This window comes from Myodes glareolus, chromosome 1, assembly GCF_982192425.1.
Source record: "Myodes glareolus chromosome 1, mMyoGla1.1, whole genome shotgun sequence".
Classification (NCBI taxonomy): domain Eukaryota; kingdom Metazoa; phylum Chordata; class Mammalia; order Rodentia; family Cricetidae; genus Myodes; species Myodes glareolus.
In genome coordinates this window covers 48,077,698-48,097,828 of record NC_142026.1, presented here as the reverse complement: position 1 = coordinate 48,097,828, position 20,131 = coordinate 48,077,698, and the positions used below count along the sequence as shown (strand labels likewise).

General features: G+C 51.7%; 1 protein-coding gene across 3 annotated transcripts in view; it reads left to right on the top strand.

Annotated features, from left to right (window-relative positions):
* The first annotated feature begins 9,549 nt into the window (after positions 1–9,549).
* Positions 9,550–20,131, top strand: part of Vstm2b (V-set and transmembrane domain containing 2B) — a 31,214-nt gene continuing 20,632 nt past the window's right edge. Inside the window, exons 1-5 of one of the 3 annotated variants that reach the window (XM_048442081.3) lie at positions 9,554–10,065; positions 10,470–11,080; positions 11,622–11,806; positions 12,825–12,854; positions 13,996–14,473. In XM_048442081.3, coding sequence (XP_048298038.1) covers positions 10,999–11,080; positions 11,622–11,806; positions 12,825–12,854; positions 13,996–14,473 — 775 coding nt within the window. In that variant the 5' untranslated portion in view covers positions 9,554–10,065; positions 10,470–10,998. Of the gene's footprint in view, positions 10,066–10,400; positions 11,081–11,621; positions 11,807–12,824; positions 12,855–13,995; positions 14,474–20,131 lie in introns of those variants that run through there. The other 2 variants (XM_085695705.2, XM_087906101.1) reach the window with 2 other exon arrangements.

Below are 20,131 nucleotides of genomic sequence, written 5' to 3'. Positions count from 1 at the left end.
GAAATGGAAGTCGTTAGCTCCCATTTTAATTTAACAAGCCCAATTTTATAAATAAGAGTGAATTTTCCCAGGCTATTATTTCTAATTATGCATTTACATCAATTCACATTATGTGGTTGATGAAATGTTAATACCAGAGGCAATTTTCTGCTGACGGGTGGCCTGGAGAAGAGCTTTCTTCACATTACAAGTCAATATTTTTGGAAATAATTACCCAGTTGCTCACCAGAGACGGCACTGACTAACCCAGTGGCTGTGTCTACACAGTACCCAACTCGAGATGCTGAAAGGGAAAACGCCTCCTTTGGAAGAAAGGAAAGAAGAGACAGGTACACCGAGGCATGTCTGGAGGGCAGCTTCACTTGGCAGGCAAACTTAGCCTTCGCTCTGTACCACTCCTGTGTCCTCCAGAGACGATGTGGGTCTGGGGTTCATGTACTCTACCCGTGAGGAAGGAAAGATTGTGACTCTCTCACAAGCAAGGATTAAAGTTTAAAAATGTGCTTCAGTGGGTTCAAGCATTTGAGCACATGCTCCCCAGCCTGCAGGGCTGTTTGGGGGAGAATGTGAAACCTTTGGGACTGCTGCCTAGCTAGAGGAAGTGTCACTGAGGGCGTGCCTGGGAGATGATTTCCCTTCTGTGTCTTCTCTGCCAAGATGTGAACAAACCAGACCAAACATTCCTGCCACTGAGGACTGTGTGGCTTCAGCCGCCAGGTCTTCCTGCAGTCAAACTGTGAGCCCCAAATAACACTCCCAAGCTGCTTCTGTCAGCTATTCCATCCCAGTAATGAGAAAAGTGAACAAGCGAAGACCCGTATGTCCATACTTTTTATTAATTCAAGAAATGCTTGTTGTGGTCCAACTCTGTCGGGCACACTGTAGATGCTCCATGACTGATTATTCTGAGGAACGAAAAGGAGAAAATGCAACATGACTTCAACGCATCAGGTCAGTGAGGTGCTCTGGTCCCAAGTGACAAAGTATCTAGGCACTAGAAGACGCTAGCAGCAGCAGAGGCAGAGAAATCAGAGATGTCCATCCGTAGTCACAGCCAAATCCCAGAGGGAAAATATTACAAAGACTCCTGCCCTTCAGCATGGACCTCATCACTCCAACCGACCCCTGGAGTGCCTTTTAAGCAGGAAGTCTCAGTACCCAGTGCTGGGTCAGTGGAATCCCTGTGCATCAACCGGAAGACGATGGAGGCTGGCGCTGGGATGGTCACTGAGCAGTAAAGAGAAAAGCACAGAGCTGGGGACAACCCAAAGGTTAATCACAGCTTGTGGCAGCGGGCCCAGGGGAGGGGCAGCATTTCCTCCTGCTCGCCTCATGGGTGTCAAGCAACTTAGTGAGACATAGAAAACAGTCATGTTGGCAGTGCACCGGGTTTGGAAGGGGGCCAGGGTTGCCAGGTATGGTGGCACATGCTTACAACCCCAACATTCAGGATTCATGAGATGGGATCCAGCCTGGACTCTAGAGCAAGATCTTGTCTCAAAAATAAGTAAATAATAGAATTTCCCTACCTCCCCCCACTAAAATAGTGGTTGGAAGACAGCTCCTCATTTGAAGGGTATATCCTTCTGGCACTTTCTGTCAGAGTTCAGGGGGTATCTGCAGACAAACACCACTGATTTCTTGGCACTCCCATTATCTCTGCAATAAGCCCCACCTCTTTGCTATCAGGTCTTTGCAGATCTTGGAATCTACACTGTGCACTAACTTCTGGAATATCTCAGACAGCCTTCCAGGCATCTGGAGGGGACATAGCCCCCCAACAGTCATGGGGAATTTGAGCCTTCTTCTGCGCCTAGGAAAGGGCCTTGGTACAGATCACTAAGCCACCTGAGCCTAGGGTTACCATCCACTATCCTCACCCCCATGGTCAACCCAGCGTGAATCTGCATAATGAAGGCCAAGAGGGAAGAAGACCCAGAGACTACACCACCTAAATGTAGATCCGAGCTTCCTGAGGGAGAGTGGACGTTAATTGTCTTAGTAATTGCCATATATACCACTTTGGTGGCTCTCAAGTTATACCTTAAAGGTTGATAAGAAATCTCGCTCTTTTGGTAAGTGAAATTATAGGGTGTGTCTGAAGATGCCTTGGACGGAATTATAATCTACTGAGACCAGGAGCCACTAAGGTTGCACAGAGGGTTTAGTACATATATCTTCTCTGAACACGGAGTATTTGGTGAGATTCCCACTGAACTGTAAATTTATATTTGTAAAGAGAGAAAGGCCTGAAGCAGTTAGTTGTTAACTGAACTGGAATTCTTGCTACACTGTTAGTGAGAACATCCAGATTCTTGGGTGAGGGGCTCCCCTTCCTCCTCATGTCCCCATAATGTTCCTTGACTTCCTACCTTACCTCAATCCCCATTCTTTTCTCTTTCTGATCATACCTGGCCCAGGTATACTCTGAAAGTTGTGCCTCATACATGACCATCTGCCACTGAGCAGACCAGGAGAAGATGTCGCAATCATGTGGGCTGGCCTCTCCCTAGCAAGGAAAAGTAAAGTCTGAGCCCACTGACCCATGTGGTCTAGATCTGTGTGTAGTTCCTGCCGCCCCAATGTTGAGCCAGAGAGAGAATTGAGGCACAAGTCAGGATGGCCTGGGGCTAGGCTTTCACCCCAAAGTGAATCTTATTTGGTATCTTTGTTTTGTTTCCCAGAGAGAGGAAAATTGTATTTGAAAACACTGTTGAGAAAAATCAAGTCAGATCTGAAGCTTGAATTCTGCAGATGAAGTCAGGCTCTTTCGTTGTTGACAGCTGCATATCTTAAACCCTCTACATACCTTGGCCTTGACAATGGCTCCCCACGGCCAAGCACTGTGTTCATCTAACCGTGCTGTAGGAAACAGCCTACAGGAAGAGCAAAGACAGAAGTGCTGGGTCAAGGCAGCCCCTTTCCCCAGCAGGGTGACCTTTTGTCAACTTCTGATGGGAACACAAATCTACCATCATCTGGATCAGCCTTGATTGGATCAAATCCCATCAGAAAATGGGGGGAGGGGATAGGCAATAAAACCTCCAGAATTGATATTAAACCACTGACATTTCACAAACCGCGCAGCATTGGCAGCTGCCAGTCTACCAGCAGGACAAAATCTGAGGGGGTGATTCAGGCGTGAAGGTCACAGCAGTGCCTGGGAGCTCCTCCAAGACCTCGGCATAAGCACCAGTACAGCAGTCAAAATGGCCAGAGTCTGGCCACTCACACCAGGGCAAGTACCCTTACGCAACACTTCTGTCCATCCTGTGCTCCTTCTGTGCCTTTGCCTGTGACCACTCAAGTATAGCGGTAAAACGGGCACAGCTGTATCCAGCAAGGCCTTGAAGCTAGAGACGTGCCCCATGCTCTAGTCTCACAGTAGAGATGGGCCAGTTCCCAGAATGAGACCATGAAAGCCCAAGCTCCTTTGAGCAGCCTGGGAACTCAAAAAGGGTCACACAATGGCTTTGGCTTCCGGCCACCCATCACCCATTGAGTACCTGCCACACGCTGAGCAATGTGTCTGGGCAGGTGGAAGGATAGCCTGGGCATAGCTCCCACCCTGCAAAGGTTCAGACCAGCCACAGGTCTTTCAATAACAGCTGTCTCTACTTGATAGGTAGGCGGTAAGTTTCCTCAGGTCTGCCAGCTCCAGGCACAGACCCACACAGGCAAGCAGAGCTGTGGTAAGTGTGAAAAGACAGAAACTCTGTGCATTAGTCAAAACGGCCCAGAAATCCACGCAGATGTGGAGAATCCGTGCCAACAGCACTAATCACCATACCTCCCTGCTCAGCCCAGATGAGGCCTCCGAGTACTCAAGGTCGAGCCCCAGAAATCACCAGACCCTTAAGAGATGGAGAGGGAGACAGTGTCGATGGGACAGAGGGACCTTCTGCTTTATTGCACTATTCAGAGCTACCGCTGGGGCAGGAGAATTAGATGTACGCAGACAGAAAGGCATACCCAAATGTAGACATGGACTCTTCAAGGGAGAATTGCAAAGAGCTGTCTAAAACCACCAGAGTGTCTCCTATTGGCCCAGCACCCTATGGAGATGCTCTGGTCAGAGCTTGTAGTGGAGGTCCAAACAGTTGTAGGAGGATGCTACAAGCTTGAGGTCCTAGATCAGAGGCTGTCCTTTAATGGAACTGGCACACCAAAACTTGTCCTGAGGTCACCGTGATGGAGAAACAAGACCATAACCTTGTAGTGTGCATCCATCCTAGCAATTTACAAAGCTACTGCCCAGGTGTCAGTTCATCCATTCCACAGCAACTGAGGCAGGATTCCAGCTTCTTCTAACAAGAAGAGAGACTCAGCCACTACTCCTGAGGTAAGAATTCCTGGCTGATCTGCTTACAGGCCTGGATTTGCCCATCCCTGGATTCCCAGCTCTGTGCCTTGAGTTCTATAGTCACACTGGTTGCCTGATATGAAACTAACTCTTCAGAAGGCTGGTCACTCCCATGGAGACCACAGATGGCAGGACTGGACACTTGGGCATGCCACAGGGGACTTATAGCCCCTCAAAGCACTGCTGCCACCATGTTCCAACACCTTGCCAAGGAGGTGTCTCCAAGTGCCTGTAAAAGACACAGGAGTGAGAGCCCTGACTTTCTGGCCTAGTTATGATCAGACAGTGCTGTGTTTTCCAATCACTGTCTTCACCATTAAGGTGAAGAGAGCGTGAGGGGGAAATAATAGAGTTTATCTCAAACAAATCGATCAGCTTCATCTATCTGGCCTGAGCCTCTTAATTCTCCATAATGTCAAAGCAATTTTTGGTTAAGTACACAGTCTGTCCCCTACTAAATTAAACTAATAGATCTAGTGGGAAATAAAACCCCAAGTGCACTGAGAATATTAAAAATAAAAAAAAATAAACTCTCTGTAGGTCTAAAGATTTATTTTGGCAAATGATTAAACAACACACACACACAGAGTGAGGGGAACTAAAATTCATTAGGTCACTTCCTGTTCTGATTCTGCCTCTCCCCAGCATCCAGGTTCAAGACCCACCAGGTAATGACTGCAATGCCCCACCCTACTTCCCTGCAGCACCAAAAGCCAGCAGGTATGCCTTGACAATGTAGACTGTTACTGTCACTTCTGCCTCAGCAGCTGAGTCATCAGCTCTCATGGTCGCCCCCCCCCCCTTGTCCCGATTTGGGCATGGTGGGGCTTTCACACCTGAGTATGCTGGAGGTACTTCTGCTTGCCAGGACCCGTTCTCAAAGGTAAGAAGAGTGGGGAGCAGAGGAAGGTGGCAAGCTGAGGACTCACCTGAGAGATCAGTCGAAGAGAGCTGTCTACAGCAATGACCTTGCCTCTGCCTCCAAATGTGAACAGATTGCCAATATCCCTGCTCATAGCTAACCCAACAGACAAGTCACCAGAGTCCTGGCCACCTCTTTGTCCTAAGTCCAAAGCCTGCCCTGTCTCTCAGCTCCACCCACGATCTTTCGCTGGACTTCTTTCTGTCTCAGTCATAAGGAGTTGTCTGCTGGCCCAGCCTGCTCTTCAGGGCAGCATTCTAGTCGGGAACACACCCTAAGCAGGCCGCATGAAAGACCATCTCACTCATCTCTGCACACAGGCTCAGTTCTGTCAGGAAGCCTGCCCAAGGGGTCTCTAACTTTCCCCTCAGGACTGTCCCCATCTAGGGGAGCCATTCCATCCCATGCTGACCTGTTTCCTGTCAGACTCAGCCCAGACACCATGTGCAGCTCTCAGCCTCTCTATTCTAGGCACAAAAGTCCTCACCAGGGAGGGAGGTGCAAAGCCTGGGGACCCAGAACTCGGGAAAATGAGGCAGAAGAATGGCAAGTTCCAGGCCAACCCTAGCTATGAGATTCTGAATTTAAAATTTGGACCAGCTTCCCCCTGACTCTTCACTTAAGTGCAGGGGCCTTGTGCAGGACATCCCTATATCTTGTTCTCTGAAGTGTCCCCAGTGCTGCAAAGTAAAGAAGCAGATCCTGCTTGAGGCTTTTCCCTCTTCATACCCCTTCTCTAGATAGTTGCTAAACCCACTAAACTATGTTCCCGATAGACTCACACACAATCCCAGCTCCGCAGACCCGGTGAGGGACCACGGCTACTGCAGTGGCAATGGCAGGCCAGACCCTGGGGCCTGACAGCTGTGTGTCCCTTCTACAAATCAGCTGAGCCCAGGCTGAATGCTGTGCCTGCTTTGCAGGAGATACAAGGACAGGGCCAGGCAGTCCCTGTGACAGCCTAAGGTCTGATGAGCATCCAAGAGCCTCTCTTGACCCCATGCAATGCAGGGGTTGTCCTCCTCCTGGAATCTGACACTCCGAGCTAGTCATGAGGCTGGGCAGAAGAGGGCAAAAGGAACACAAAATGAAAGCTTTTTCACTTGCCCTTCTCCTGGCTCAGAAGCAACCTCCCCACCCTTTCCCTCACTCGTAATCTTTGTGGTTCCTGACCTGATGTGTGTCCTTGCAGTGGGGTCCCCCCTGGGCCAGACTCCAAGCCTTTATCCCCTGACGCTGATGGTAAAGGAATGACTACATTTCCCAAAAATAAAAGTCCCTATAAATCTGGTATTTCACTTTAAGCTGTATGGTACCCAGGGTGCTGGGGTTATTGATAGAAAAGTTTATGGATGGGCTGCATCTTAAAATCAAAACACATTACCCAAAATCAATGTTGCTGCACGTGGCGGGGAAAGGACAAGAAAGGTCAGCCAAGACAAGAATCTCGAAACCTCAACTCCAAGATGGAACATTAAAATAAATAAACCTCGCAAGTGACTCCAGGAGGTACAGCTGAGGCTGTGTTAAAGATGTTTTCAGAGATCACCATCGCCAGAGCAGCACTGGCGAGGGCTTTTGCCCAGCTCACAGCCTAGCTACAACAGAGATAATCCACGCATGTGTGAAAGGGACTCAAGGCACCGTGGCCAGGTCTAGCAGGAAAAAGCCCCTGGACACAGCCAGTTCAAAGGCCACCAGGCACATTATGGAAGGTTCCTGCACACTGTCCCAGGCACTTCAGATCAGTGACTACAGAGAGAGGGAGGGAGGGAAACCCTGCATTTCTTCACCAGGAGCAATCATGGAGGGGAACCAAACACTCTCACACATCCATCACGGGAAACTGCTTCCTTCACACAAACAGGATGCGTGCCAGCAAGTCATCTCTGCAGGTGCTGGAGGGATGTTTGCAATGGGTAGGAATATCTGAGTGGCTGTGCTCCTAGAGAGAATCAACCCCTTAAAGAAGACACACACACACACACACACACACACTACCACAGGTACCAGGGGGAATCTGACTCCCTTTGCAGAGGTAGTACCCAGGCCAGAACAAAGTAGGAGTCCCAGAGTCTCTGCTTACCACCAGGAAATCCTAGCAAAGTGGCCAAGAGCCCTCCCCGATACTTTCAAATGTGTTCCTAGTTCATTACTTTGCCCTAGCACAGCTGGGTGCTAAAGGCAATGAGGAAGGTCCTGCTCTCCCCTCTAGTCTACATGGGCAGACAAGTAGCTCCTATCGACATAGAGCTAAATAAGTGGTTCTGCCCTTCTCAGAAGCTCCAAGTTTTCTTGGCTTGGAAGAGAGTTGTGTAAGCTTTTGTTTTGTTGTTGTTTAAATAAAGAACCTAAATTAAGACAGACCTGTGCAAAAGCCTCCCTCGGCCACCTACTGGCTGTGCAACCTTAGGGAAGTTTGAGAAGTTCTCTGAGCCTCAACCACCTCATCTATAATATGAACTGAAACCACATTGTATAACTCAGACTCTGTGCTAGACCCCTGTGCTGAAAGTCAGAGATGCCCCAGAGACCAAAGCAGGCAAAAGCTTTACAGACTTTAAGCTGGAAAGACAATAAGTAAAGACACTGAGTCCTATAATGAAAAATGATTATTTAAAAAAAAAAGGAATGAAAGGACAAAGGAGTGTTTGGGACTTCTGGACAGAAACCAGAGCATGCGTATTTGGGAAGGGCTGCAGAGATGGCTCAGTGGTTAGGAGCACTGCCTGCTCTTCCAAAGGACCTGAGTTCAAATTCCCAGCAACCACATGGTGACTCACAACCACCTATAATGAGATCTGGTGCCCTCTTGAGGAAGAGACCTGGTCAATCGGTCTCCTCAACTTAGACCATGAAACCCAGTATGGACAAGTTCAACAGAACCGCCATATACGGGCTGCCCAGGCATGCTTCAGCATTGTCAGGGCATAAATTTCATTTTCATTCCCTTCGCATCCCAGCTGGACCTGGGACAGTTGATGCAAAGGCCTTGGGGTGGGCTGAGTATGTTGCATTGCAGGAGAAAGGACCTTGTCCAGGGAAGAGTGGGTCAGGGGAAGGACAGCAAGGAGGAGAAGGCAGAGGGAGGGGAAGGTAGAGGTTGAGAAGGCAATCGTTTGATCTTGGGAGGCCACTGGTATTTGTGCCGGGTGGAGTGGGAGCCTGCAGATTTCTGAGGAGGGGAAGAATGATCTGATTTATGTTTGAGAAGGACCCCTCCGTCGTCATCCTGAGACCTGAAGCGTTGAAAATGCAGCCCGTGTCTGCTGTACGACAAAAGCACAGAATGGCAAGCAGCTATTACTATTATTCTACTATTGTAGTAACACCAATTTGTCATAGGCAAAAAAAAAAAAAAATCCACCAGGGGGAATAGGTGGAAAGAATCCACAAAACTTCAGAGTGACCAAGGTCACTCCTTGCTGCAGGAATTCCCTCCAGGAAGCCTGGTAACAGACCACAGTCCTGGACTGGCCCTGGTACTGGGAAAGAAGCTTACGACCTCACCAAACAAGCCTAGGCATAGAGAGCTAGCTCATGCCATCAGATCCCTGCTTGGAATAAATTCCCCAACGGCTCCCTCAGAACTCTGCTGTGGTCCTGCATCTGTGTAGAGTGATACAAGTCTGCCCCCTCCCTTCAAAAGCTGAGGACAGCAAGGGGCCTGCAAGGTCTTGCATTCACAGACCTATCCTGGTTTCTGAGGACTGGAGGAATGACCAGGGGGAGGCAAGCCAATGGTATAGAGAGAGTAGGCAATGGGGACCCTGGAGGACCGGTCTACAAGCTCTTCTGTCTGCAAGCGCATCAGTGAGTGACCAGAGGTTGGAAATGACCCATTGGTCATACGAGGAAGAGGAGGGGCAGAGGGATGTAGTACCCATGGTCTTCATTAGTGAGGACAAACTTTAGAAAGGGCTAGCAGCCTCTTCTCTGGGATCGTGACCCTCTTGTCTTAAACGAAGATGGCCATTGAGAAATTATTTCCCTTCTGGGTTCACGTTTTCACTAAAGGTTAGCCCACTGGCAGAGACGCGAGGAGACTGGCTCCAGCCTGCAGGGAAAGTTTACTGGGATGTGCCAGCATAACTTCAGGTAAAGCTAAGAGACCAGCCCAGACCAGACCATTGGCTGGGGAAATCCCAAGTTCTGGGGAAAAGAAAGAGAAGAGGCCCAAGGAGAGCTCCAGGGCTCCCCCCTAAGCCATTGTGCCTGGACTGAACAGCTCATCCACCCACACACCCCTGAGGAAGGGAGACTGCACTCTCTAGGCGGCTATGGAGATGGCCAGGGAATGTTCGGGGACACACAGGCTACAAAAGTGGGGGGATGGGCTGTGAACCCAACTGTGTAAACCACCTCTGCCTCCTGGGGTGTATGGGGGGTGGGTGCAATGGCTACAGATAGGGCAATGGCTGGGAAGAGCTTGCAAGGACACAGGGCCCGGATCTCTACGGGCAAAAAGACCGCCCCCACCCAGAAACCTCCGGAGCCTTGAGTCGTGCCCGGCGCTTCCCATTCCACCCCACCTGCACCGCCTCTGCCGTCACTCACGGCCGCTGCTTGCTGGCTCTCTGGTGCGCTCCGCGCCACAGGCACCTGCTAGCCCCGCGCTGGGCGCTCACTTCTGTCTCTCACACTGCGGACTTCACTGTCACCTGGCCTTGCTTCTGGCCGGACACAGTGCTCCTCCCTTCTCGCAGTCTTCTGGCGCCCATCCACCCACCATGGCCCGGGTCTGGGCCAAAGAGTGGTGTGGCTCATGGCCCAAACCTGGGTAAGGAGTTGAGGCCCTGGGGCTGCGGAGAGGCTGGTGGGAGGGGGGCACACGGAAAGCAGGGTGGAGCAGCTCTCTCCAAGGATGGACACACTGGGAAGAAGCCAGGAGTTTGGGTGGGAGGACCCCGTAAGCAAAACAGAGGCGGGTGGGGCTGCACCACAGATAGAAAGGACAGTGGTCGCTCCTAGTGACCCCGCGTAGGGATGGGGGGGGGGCAATGAGTGGGGGCGGGGCGGACTCGGAGGGGAGGGCGGGGGTAATGCCGCCAAGGAGGCTGCTCGCAGCCCAGCTACTGACCGCCCCCTCCCTTTTTCTCCCCTCCCCCTCTCCCCGCCTCTCTCTGGCTGCGGGTCGGTCACACCGGACCGGCTCTCTCCACGCTGCACTGGGTCGGACGCCAGGTCTGCGCGCCGCGGTTGAGCGCACACTCGCTTTGCGGAGAGCCGCTGAGAAACCGGCGGGGGCGGCGACGGGGGAGCTCGGCGGGAGCCGGAGGAGGTGGCAGTCGGGAGGCCAGCCAGGAGACCGGGAGGCAGAAGCTGGTGGCTTTCAGGCACTCATCCCGTTCTCCAAGGATGGGTCCTGGCGCAGCCCGGCCACTGCCCGGCCCGCCGGGCAGAGACTGAACTGCTGATCCCCATTTTCCGTGAACCACCGGACCGAAGGAGGTACCGACTAAAAGACCCTCCTGGCTGGACTTCGTCTCCTGCGCTCCCCCGCGCAGCGCCCCCCGCCAGACCCGCGCCTTGCCAGCCGGCTAGAAAGCCGGGTTGATTGGCGGCAGGCGGCGGCCAGGGGAGGGGGCGCGGTGCGGGGCCATGGCAGGCTCCGTGGAGTCCTAGCCGGAGCTCGAGCCGGAGCCGAGCCCAAGCTGCTGCTGCCGCCGCCTCTCCGCGCCGGGCCCCCGCCGCCGCCGCAACCCTGCGGGAGATGGAACAGCGGAACCGGCTCGGTGCCCTCGGATACCTGCCGCCTCTGCTGCTTCACGGCCTGCTGCTCTTCGTCGCCGACGGTGAGCGCGGGAACTTCGCGACCGCGATGGGTTCAGGGGTATCTTTGCTGAGGCCACGAAAGTCTGCCTGCCGGCTTGGCCACAGCGGAGGAGAAAAGGAAGCGGCAGGCTTCACGGTCTCCAGCGATCCCCGGTGTGCAACCTAGGCTGGGAGTGGGTAGGGGGCACGAGAGCAGATGAGGGTCACCGCGGCTGTGGCGTCCGCTTAGGGAGTCTTTCGGTGGGCCCCCCACTAAGCAGAGGAGGCCTGCAGAGAGCGAAAGTTGGCGCGCCGCAGCCCGGGCTACAGTGCTGCGGCCCTATCTGCCCTGCACCTTGCACGACCCGAAGCAAAGCAGCCTGCAGCAAGTGGCGGGGCTCTGCTTCCGCCTTGCAGCTGCTCCCTGAACTTTGCTGGCGCCTCCCGCGCTGGGCCGCATAGTAGCTGGGGACAGGAGTGGGGGCAGCCCAAGGCCGGAGAGCAGGAGATCGACCTCCTCAACCTCGGGTTGTCCCAAGCCCCCGCCTTTCAGCTGGTCACGCCTCTCTCTTCCGCCCCCAGCAACATTCACCGAAGTCCCCAAAGATGTAACCGTGCGGGAGGGAGACGATATCGAAATGCCCTGCGCGTTCCGGGCCAGCGGAGCCACCTCATACTCGCTGGAGATTCAGTGGTGGTACCTTAAGGAGCCTCCCCGGGAGCTGTTACACGAGCTGGCACTCAGCGTGCCAGGAGCCCGGAGCAAGGTAATCCGTTGCCCAAGAGGCACCCGTGCTTACCCTGCTCCCTCCAGGGGACGTGAGGGTTACCCTCATAGGGCGCCGCCCTGTCGCGCAGCCACCTCCCATCCTCTGCATCTCCAAGGCATTGTCAAAGTCGGAGGCTGTCCCCAGAGTCTGTCTGTTCTTAACATTGCTTCCTTCTCTGTAACCTCAGGGAACTCCCTTCACACCCAGCCCTTGAAAACCCACACCTGATCCAGTTTGGCGGCTCAGGCTCCCTAGCTCTGGGACTGTACTCTGATGGGTGCTGGCTGAAGAAAGATCACTTGGTTCTATCAGTCTTTCCTTTGCCACCCCAAGGCGTTAGGGCTCAAGGCCAGAGGGTTCAGCTCTCCAGATTGCATTTACATGGTAGAGAGAACATGGTATCTGAGAACAGGTATCTGGGGAGCTGCCCCACCCTCAGTGGCTGGAAAATCTTGCAGTCTGCCCCATAACCCACACTGGCACTCCGATACTCACTCATACCCACAGTGTCCCCGGAATCACACTCAGAGTTCCTGTTCTCATCTTCCTCTGGCATGTATCCACACATACCAGGCTGCCAAGGCCTCAGTGATGCTGGACCCTCCATCCAGTTTGTCACAGTTCCAAATTAAGTGGAGGATTTAGGGGAAATGAGTAGGAGATAAGACTCCCTCCTTTGCACGCTCCTGGCCATCCAGTACCCACTCTGGACAGCAGACAGGCGTGTGTCAGGGCAGCCACTGCTTAGCCAAACAAGGTGTTAGCCCCAAACCTGCTTCTCTCTGGTACACTGCGGGGATCCTAATGTATCTGGCGCCCTTCACCATGCCACACCCCAGGCAGTTAAGCTCCCAGCCCACCTGCAGAAAGTCTCATTGTCAAAGACAGATCAGAGTTTCCCCGTGCACAAATGTCACCTGCTTAATCAATCTCTCTCTCTCCCCCCTCCCTCTCCCTCCTCTCTCTCTCCCTCCTCTTCTCCTTCCTTACTTCCTCCCCTTTCTCTGCATTTTAGGTAACAAATAAGGATGCAACTAAAATCAGCGTAAGTGTGGAGCCCAGCATGGGCCGCGGGAGACCCCTTCTGGTCGCTTTGCGCTCCGCAGCTCCCTCCCCTTTAGAAAACCTTTGCGGACAATCAATGCGAGCTTTGCTACCACAGGGAAGCACTGTGGGCTACTTGGCGTATCTGGGCGCCATCTGTCGCTAGTAGAGGAATTAGGTTGTCTTTTGTGTAAATCAAGGGTCCAAATCCGAGTCCCCAAACCCCGCAACAGTAAACTCACCCTTTGCGTAGGCTCCTGGCATGCACCTGCTCTTGGCTGGACCAAGACCTCGAGTGTGGCTCTTTGCTCAGACTGCTTGCTGCTCCAACTTCCCATCCCCTTCTGCCTCGCCCTGCACATGCACCAGGCTCTCTAGGAGGACCCTCTGCTCAACCATCTCCTCTTCTGCGGACAGCATAGTTGTGGGCTCCTAGGAGCTGTTTCTTATGCAGCAAGGGTGTGTAGGGTTTGTGGCGCTGGAGTATGGAAGTAGCAGGGCCTGAAAACAGTCCAAGCCTCTTTGCAGGCCCAGTTGAGAGGTGAGGGGTTGTGCCTGTGTTTGATGAGTCTTAAGACTTCCACCCAGCCAAGAGGATTTTTTCAGGGATCTTAACAAGTGGCCAGTCTTAAGCAAGGCAAGGGCTAACTGTAAATTACAGGACAGGGGATGTGTAGTTGTGCATGCTACGGGCAAGATGGACACACCCCAGGCTCTCTGTATTCTAAGTAAAAGTGAGCTTGATTTCAGGTATATGTAGGATGTCCCAGAGCAATTAGTTTGGGCATTAAGGTGCAGGAAGGATGTGAATCGTTAGCCACGGAGAGCCCCAGTCTGAAATTTCTTGCAAGTTACGGAGAGTTATACGTTCTGAAGGGGAAATGTGGGAACCCCTAAGAAAGAGTAAATGTGAGGTGAGACAGCTAGGAATTAGAGACCAACACAGCGCACAAGCAATGCGGTGTCTAGGCAGAACTGAGAGCCCATTGCCACCAGTTGAGATGTATTGAGGTGTTTAGGAAATATTGGGATGTTGTGGCAATTGCGATGGTATTGATACCGTGATAGGGGAACCAAGATCCCCAGTCACCAAAGCAGATGTGGAGCTAACTGGTCAGGCCGCTAACCGGGCTGTCTTACAGACCGTGCGTGTCCAGGGCAATGACATCTCGCACCGCCTTCGGTTGTCTGCTGTACGACTGCAGGACGAAGGAGTTTACGAGTGCCGTGTGTCGGACTACAGCGACGACGACACTCAGGAACACAAGGCCCAGGCGTTGCTGCGTGTGCTGTCGCGGTTCGCACCGCCCAACATGCAGGCTGCTGAGGCAGTGTCCCACATCCAGAGCAGTGGCCCGCGGCGACAGGGAGCCCCTAGCGCTGTCAGCTCCAGCAATGCAGGCGCCGCTGTCCGCACCACCTCTGAACCCGGGTACAGCGACAAGAACCCACCTCCCGGGAGCCCTCCCTCTAGACCAGAAGTTCCGGAGGCAGCCGCGGCTGCTGCCGCCGCCTCCGCAACCCACACAGTCACCACCACTGCTGCAGCAGCTGCTGCTGCTTCATCAGCTTCACCACCATCAGGCCAGGCTTTCCTTCTGCGCCAGAGGCACGGTTCCGGTAAGGGCGGGCCCCAGGGGGGTCGTGTACACTCGGGAGAGAGGGGAGAGGGGAAAGGGGACCGCCCAGGACATAGTCAGATACTCTTATTGCAGCGACAGTTGTGTGTGCGGCGGGGGCAGGCGGATGGCGGGGGGCGGCTCCTCTCTTGTGCTCTCTGGGCATTTTCCCAGTCCTGATTCTTAGCCTGTTGGAACATCCTACCAAGTATATCCATGACTGTGCAGGCTGCCCTGTCTGGGACTGTAGCTGGGTTGTAAGACATCCTGTCTTGGTCAGCGTTGGGAGCTGTACACTCAGACCCTCAGGTTTTGAAAGATATTTCCCAGGTGGGGTACTGGCTCCTTTTGAGAGAGGAAAAAAAAAAAGTGGTACAAGCAGGCAGCTGTCTGTCTTTGCTGATTGGTGGCATTGAACTGTCCTTTAAAGTCCAGGAAGTTCGTCTGTGTAGCCTTTGCTCAGTGGTTTCTAGGTGTGGCCTTATACCCGGCTGTAAATTCTGTATGTACACAAGACTTCCAGATCTCCTTGGCTCCAGAGGGAGAGAGTTGAAGATGGAGCGCTGTACCTGTTATAAAAAGCCTACAGAGGCTGTTACCCACTTTCTTAGGGAGCTAAAGTCTGGGGAGGAGCTGAAGTTAGGCATTGTCAAAACAGAAATCAGGAAAAGGAACTGCTGCCCTGGTATTGGGCCCCTGGGGGATGTTGGATAGCGGTAGTGAGGGTTTAGGATGCCCAGAAAAGCTGTAACTATTGTGCCAAGAACCTCTTCTCCCAAGATGCCTTCTTCTCCAACCCAACTCAGCTGGTGCTCCAATGCTCACTCCTAGTGTCGGATTTTAAATAATTCACCCCAGGCCTGAACCCCTCTTCTCAGTCGTTGCAGTGCATATTCCCATGAAGGGAACCGCCACTGGTATTACAACCCGAAAGTCTAGGAGGAGTCATAGAGCTCTGATGGGTTGGGACACACTGTCGTGCTCCAGGTTGGCTATTCTAAGCTCCTGGACTGTCTTCACTGAATCTGAGGCGACAGGCCTCACATCACTTTTGATCCTACCCTCTTGCTGATCCTTAAGCCCTTGAACATTTGGAAGCATCTGGTCCGTTCTGAGCATCAGTTCAGCCTTGTTTTCCCTTAGTTATTGCTCCTGTGGGAGACTGTTCTGTGTCTCTCCCTTCCTTGGGAAACTGCTGTGTGTGTGCGTGTGTGTGTGTGTGTGTGTGTGTGTGTGTGTGTGTGTCCCTTCTGAAAGCCTTGCTATGACTGTTCTGTATCCCCCCCAAGGGATTCTGTTCTGTGACACAGACATACACACACACACACACACACACACACACACACACACAGTAGCTTATTCTGTTCTGTGTCTCATCTTCCCTGTGTGAATCTACTGTGCCTCTCCTCTGGGAGACTTAACCGTGTCCCCATTATTTGTGAAGAATTTTGTCACTTTTAGCTCCAGGGACCTATAAGATCCCCCTCCAAGCCCTGGGAAAGATGGGTCATCTTCAAAGAACTTCCAGCTCTCCTGTTTAACTTGGGACGCTGTACCGTCTGTACTAATTTAAGTTGCTATGACAAAAATACCAAAATGTCAGTCGCTCAAACACAATCCAAATTCGTGGCTTTTGTTGTATCGTATCTTGTTCTGGGTTGGGAATGGCATATTCTGTTCAATCATTCAGAAACCTTGGCTGACAGACTGTATTAGCTCCAGCAAGTAGCTCTAAAATCTCTCTGGGAAGCACCATACAGCAGTATATAAGCATGTAAGGAACTAGAGATAGAAATGTCCCTTTGACCCAGTTGTGGGAGAGAATGGAACCCTAAGGCTATGAGGTGTGCATGGTGCACAATGAATTCACTTATTTCCTGTGCTTTTAGGATGCTTCTTTGTGTGCAGCATTTGTGAGAAACTGAGGAAGGTGTCTCTCAACCCATTCTGTAGTGCTCCATTTTTTTTTCTGAGAAAAATCATTCAGGAATGGCAAGTTGGGTTTCTAAGGACCAGGCCTAGAGGTGGTAGACATCACATCTCCCCCCAATTCACTGACCACATAGATGCAAGTCTTTGGGGGAAATGTACTGGTTGTCTTGACAGCTACTTTCCAGCTTCATCTCCCTGCAGCATAAGAGGACACAAAGAGCTAAAAGTCTCGATGTAGCATACACTGGGTATCTTAAGAAAGTGTTCTTTGGCTCATGCTGTGATTGGCTTAATTGCTGCTGATTAAAAGACCCTTCTACCCTTTCCCCTCAGAAAGTAGGAAATAAGTACATGTGGTAGACTGGAGAAAACCTCTGGAATGTTCCCCAGAGCCGTGACAAAACAGATAATATGAAAGTCCAGATAAGAGTTACGTTTATGCCATCTAAGTTTCGTGTGTTGTGTCTTTTGGTAAGTGGTTTAGTATCTCTGTAAAATGGACAGTGTTTTAGTTTGACTTTTCAGTTGCTGTGCAAATGGGACCATTAAGAAAAAACTTAGCTCATGATTTCAGACTTTTCGGTTCAGATGCTCTGTTGCTTCTGGACCACAGTGAGGCAGACCACCATGGCTAGGCACATAGAGAGGGAGATCACTGCGGGAACTTCTGTGCGTACATGTTCACCATCATCACTGTGGCCTTAACTGCTCTGGGTGGAGAGAAGAGGAGGAGTAAATGAACAAGCTGGCAGCTGGAGACCAAGCTGTAGAGGGACCTTAAGAGATGGGCGGCACCAACAGGGTTGATTGGAGGCTTTGACCCAGGAAGTACCATGTACTAGAGATTCCTGAGAGTGATCTTGGCCACACCCATAAAATTGTAATGAGACCAAGGTTGTGAGCTCATTCCTGTTTGAAACCCCTTTTCTTTTGTTCGTACCTGGCCCTTGAGAGTTACTACACTGGTCTTGAGAACCAAGCATGGCCAGTCTGTGTTGGATGAGCTCATCCACTGGAGTTGGATGTAGCAACCAGGGTGGGATTTCTGTTTGTCTTTCTGGTAGGGACAGCCGTTTTCAGTACCATCCAGAAAGCACAGGCAGCTGGGCTCCCTGCAGGCCAGATAGTGCAGCACCATTGCACTGTCTGGCTCTTGTTATTTCTATCATCCAGTAACCTCTGCCAGCTTCTACACAGGCCAGGAAGAGACATATCTCAGACCAGGCCCTGGTTTCTCTCCAGCTCCCTATTGAAGATGAAACATGGTCAGATGAAGTCAGTAAGCCTGGGCACTTCCCCCATCCTTGTGCCCTCTCCAGGAAGGTCTTGGGAGAATCACTTAGTTGTAGGCTCCCAGGTATCCCACTTGGAGTCTAGAGAAGTGGTACAGGAGACCTCTAATATGCAAACGCACCTAACAGCTTTGGTTCCAAGGAGGGAACCACTCCCAGTGGGTGAGGTCGAAACATTTAGAATGTTTGCAGGGTGGGTATTAACCTTTCTGCAAGACTTTCCTGGGCTCATGGCCAGCTCTGGGTCTCCAGGGAGGCAACAGGTTCGGAGATATCTCAGAACTTCTAACAGCAGGAGACCACAGCATGTTTTGAGCCTGTCTCTCCTCAGCTCCTTTCCAGTGCGCAGATCTAAGCCAGAGAGGCCCATTGCTCTTGGTTAACAGGCAGACATGTTTATAGTGCTTCTCAGTCAGGATGCTGGCAGAGCAGATGGCACAGTCAAGCAGAGTCACTGAGGGGCATTGGCACAGGGTAGTTATGAAGACAGAAGCAGGGTTAGGCCAGCCAGCAGAGGACGGTTGTAAGTCCCCAGAACTGGCAGCAACAGGAACTGTTAGTGTCCATGCAATACAGACTGGGGGCAGCTGGTAGGGAGGGGGAGCCGGGATGAGATTGGCAGAAGTTAGAGCAGCTGGGGGACAATGTTCCACGATCAATTCTGTAGTCTCAAGGTCTCAATGGAGGGTCTCAGTTAACTTTCTATGACCCAACAAGGACCTGATTCCCCTCTTGCATGTTTCTGATTTGGCCTCCTCTTAGCCAAACCCTTTTGAAAGCCAAAGACAAGGGCATCCGGGGAAGCTGTCTAGAGTTGTAAGCCCCAGATCTTAGAGCACAGTGAAGAAGGTCAAATGGAGGACCCAGGGGACTGGAAGTGTCACCCCAGCCTTGGTGTAGTACATCCTAACCCTTTCAGATCAACAACTTCAAGAGTGGTCCCAGCCCCCTCTCCACAAGGTGTCACGCACAATTGATCCTAAAAGACCTTCCATGTCTGCATTTGTGAAGTGAGCTATTTCAACACTGCCAGGAAGAAGATACAGGGCAGCTTGCTCAAAGCATTGCCACATTGCCCGTTTCCTACTCATCAGCCAGGAAAGGAAATCTCTTCTCTACTCACCTGTGCCCAGCGTGGCTATGTGTGTATTTACACTAAACGTGTGTTTAAAAAACTCATTCGTTTCATGTCTCATTCGTCAAGAGACATTTTAATACATATACTTAAAAGTAATCATGGGTTGAGTCAGCAAAGCAGAGCAGGCAGAGAAGGCTGTGTCTGTTCTCACAGTGTGAGCCAGCCTGGCTACTCATGTGAATGCTGATCCACTGTCATGAATACTTAGCTGCTGGTTGCCATTGGGGGTGACAGAACATCTTCCAAACACTTCTAATGGAGGAAGGGCACCAAGGAATTCATCCCAGCCTCATAAAAGAATATAGTTGACAGCAGAAAGACTTCCAGGTTGGCAAGAGGTTTCCTTCTGTAGGGAACTTGGGATCTGATTGTGGAGAGTGAACCTCTAACTAACCTCAGGGCTCCAGTAGCAAGGAGAAGCGCCACAACCCCAGAATGGGTGTACCTGGATGCAGAAAACTAGATACTTCCAGTATTTCTCTCTTTTTTCCCAATATTTCAATTAATGGTGAGAAGACAGTTAAGACCATGGGTGTGACTATGGTGTTCTGTGGTGGACAGGCTATTTCTGCTGGGAGCCATTGGGGGTGGGGACATCCTTGGGTGTTGCCATGGCAACCATAAACCATAACCAAATGGGACTGTGACTGAAGTAAAAACGCTCAACTCTGCCTTAACCTGTGCCCTGGGTAGACGACAAAGCTGGCACAGTGGTACCAGGGTGGTGCTGGAGAGTCAAAATGCTGCAGAATCCCCAGTCACAACAGCAAGGCTAGGGACCCTGGGTTCAGAAGGACTTGTCGACCATTGTAAATCTGTTCTTCCCTCAAGTTCTGATGTGACATTAAGGACCTCATTTTAGGAAGGAGGAAAAAAGTCTAGTAAAGGATGTCCTCAGAAGAGGGAGCGACTCAGCATCCCGAGGGAGAAAAAAAAGGACTTTGTGAAAGGAGTTTTGGAGGCTCACAGCTGGTAAGAGACAGCTGCGTCTTCCTGAATAGCGGCAAAATGGTGTCTTATCAGTGATAGGAGGCTCTCCCTCTCAGCCAACCACTGGGATTCTGTCCAGACCAGCCTCATGATTCCCACGAGTGAGGACCAGAAATGGCAGCCATGGGCTATTGATGTAATCACGGGAGGCTTCCTGCAGGCAGACTGTTTCCAGGCTTGAAAGAGTCGGTTAGGGATGATGTCCTCTTAGCGTAGCTGATGCCCAGAGAGGCTCTGGATTCTCCTGTAGCTCCCTCTCTATGATGTGCTACGAAGGCTGCATGAAATGGAATGGGTTTGCGCTTTA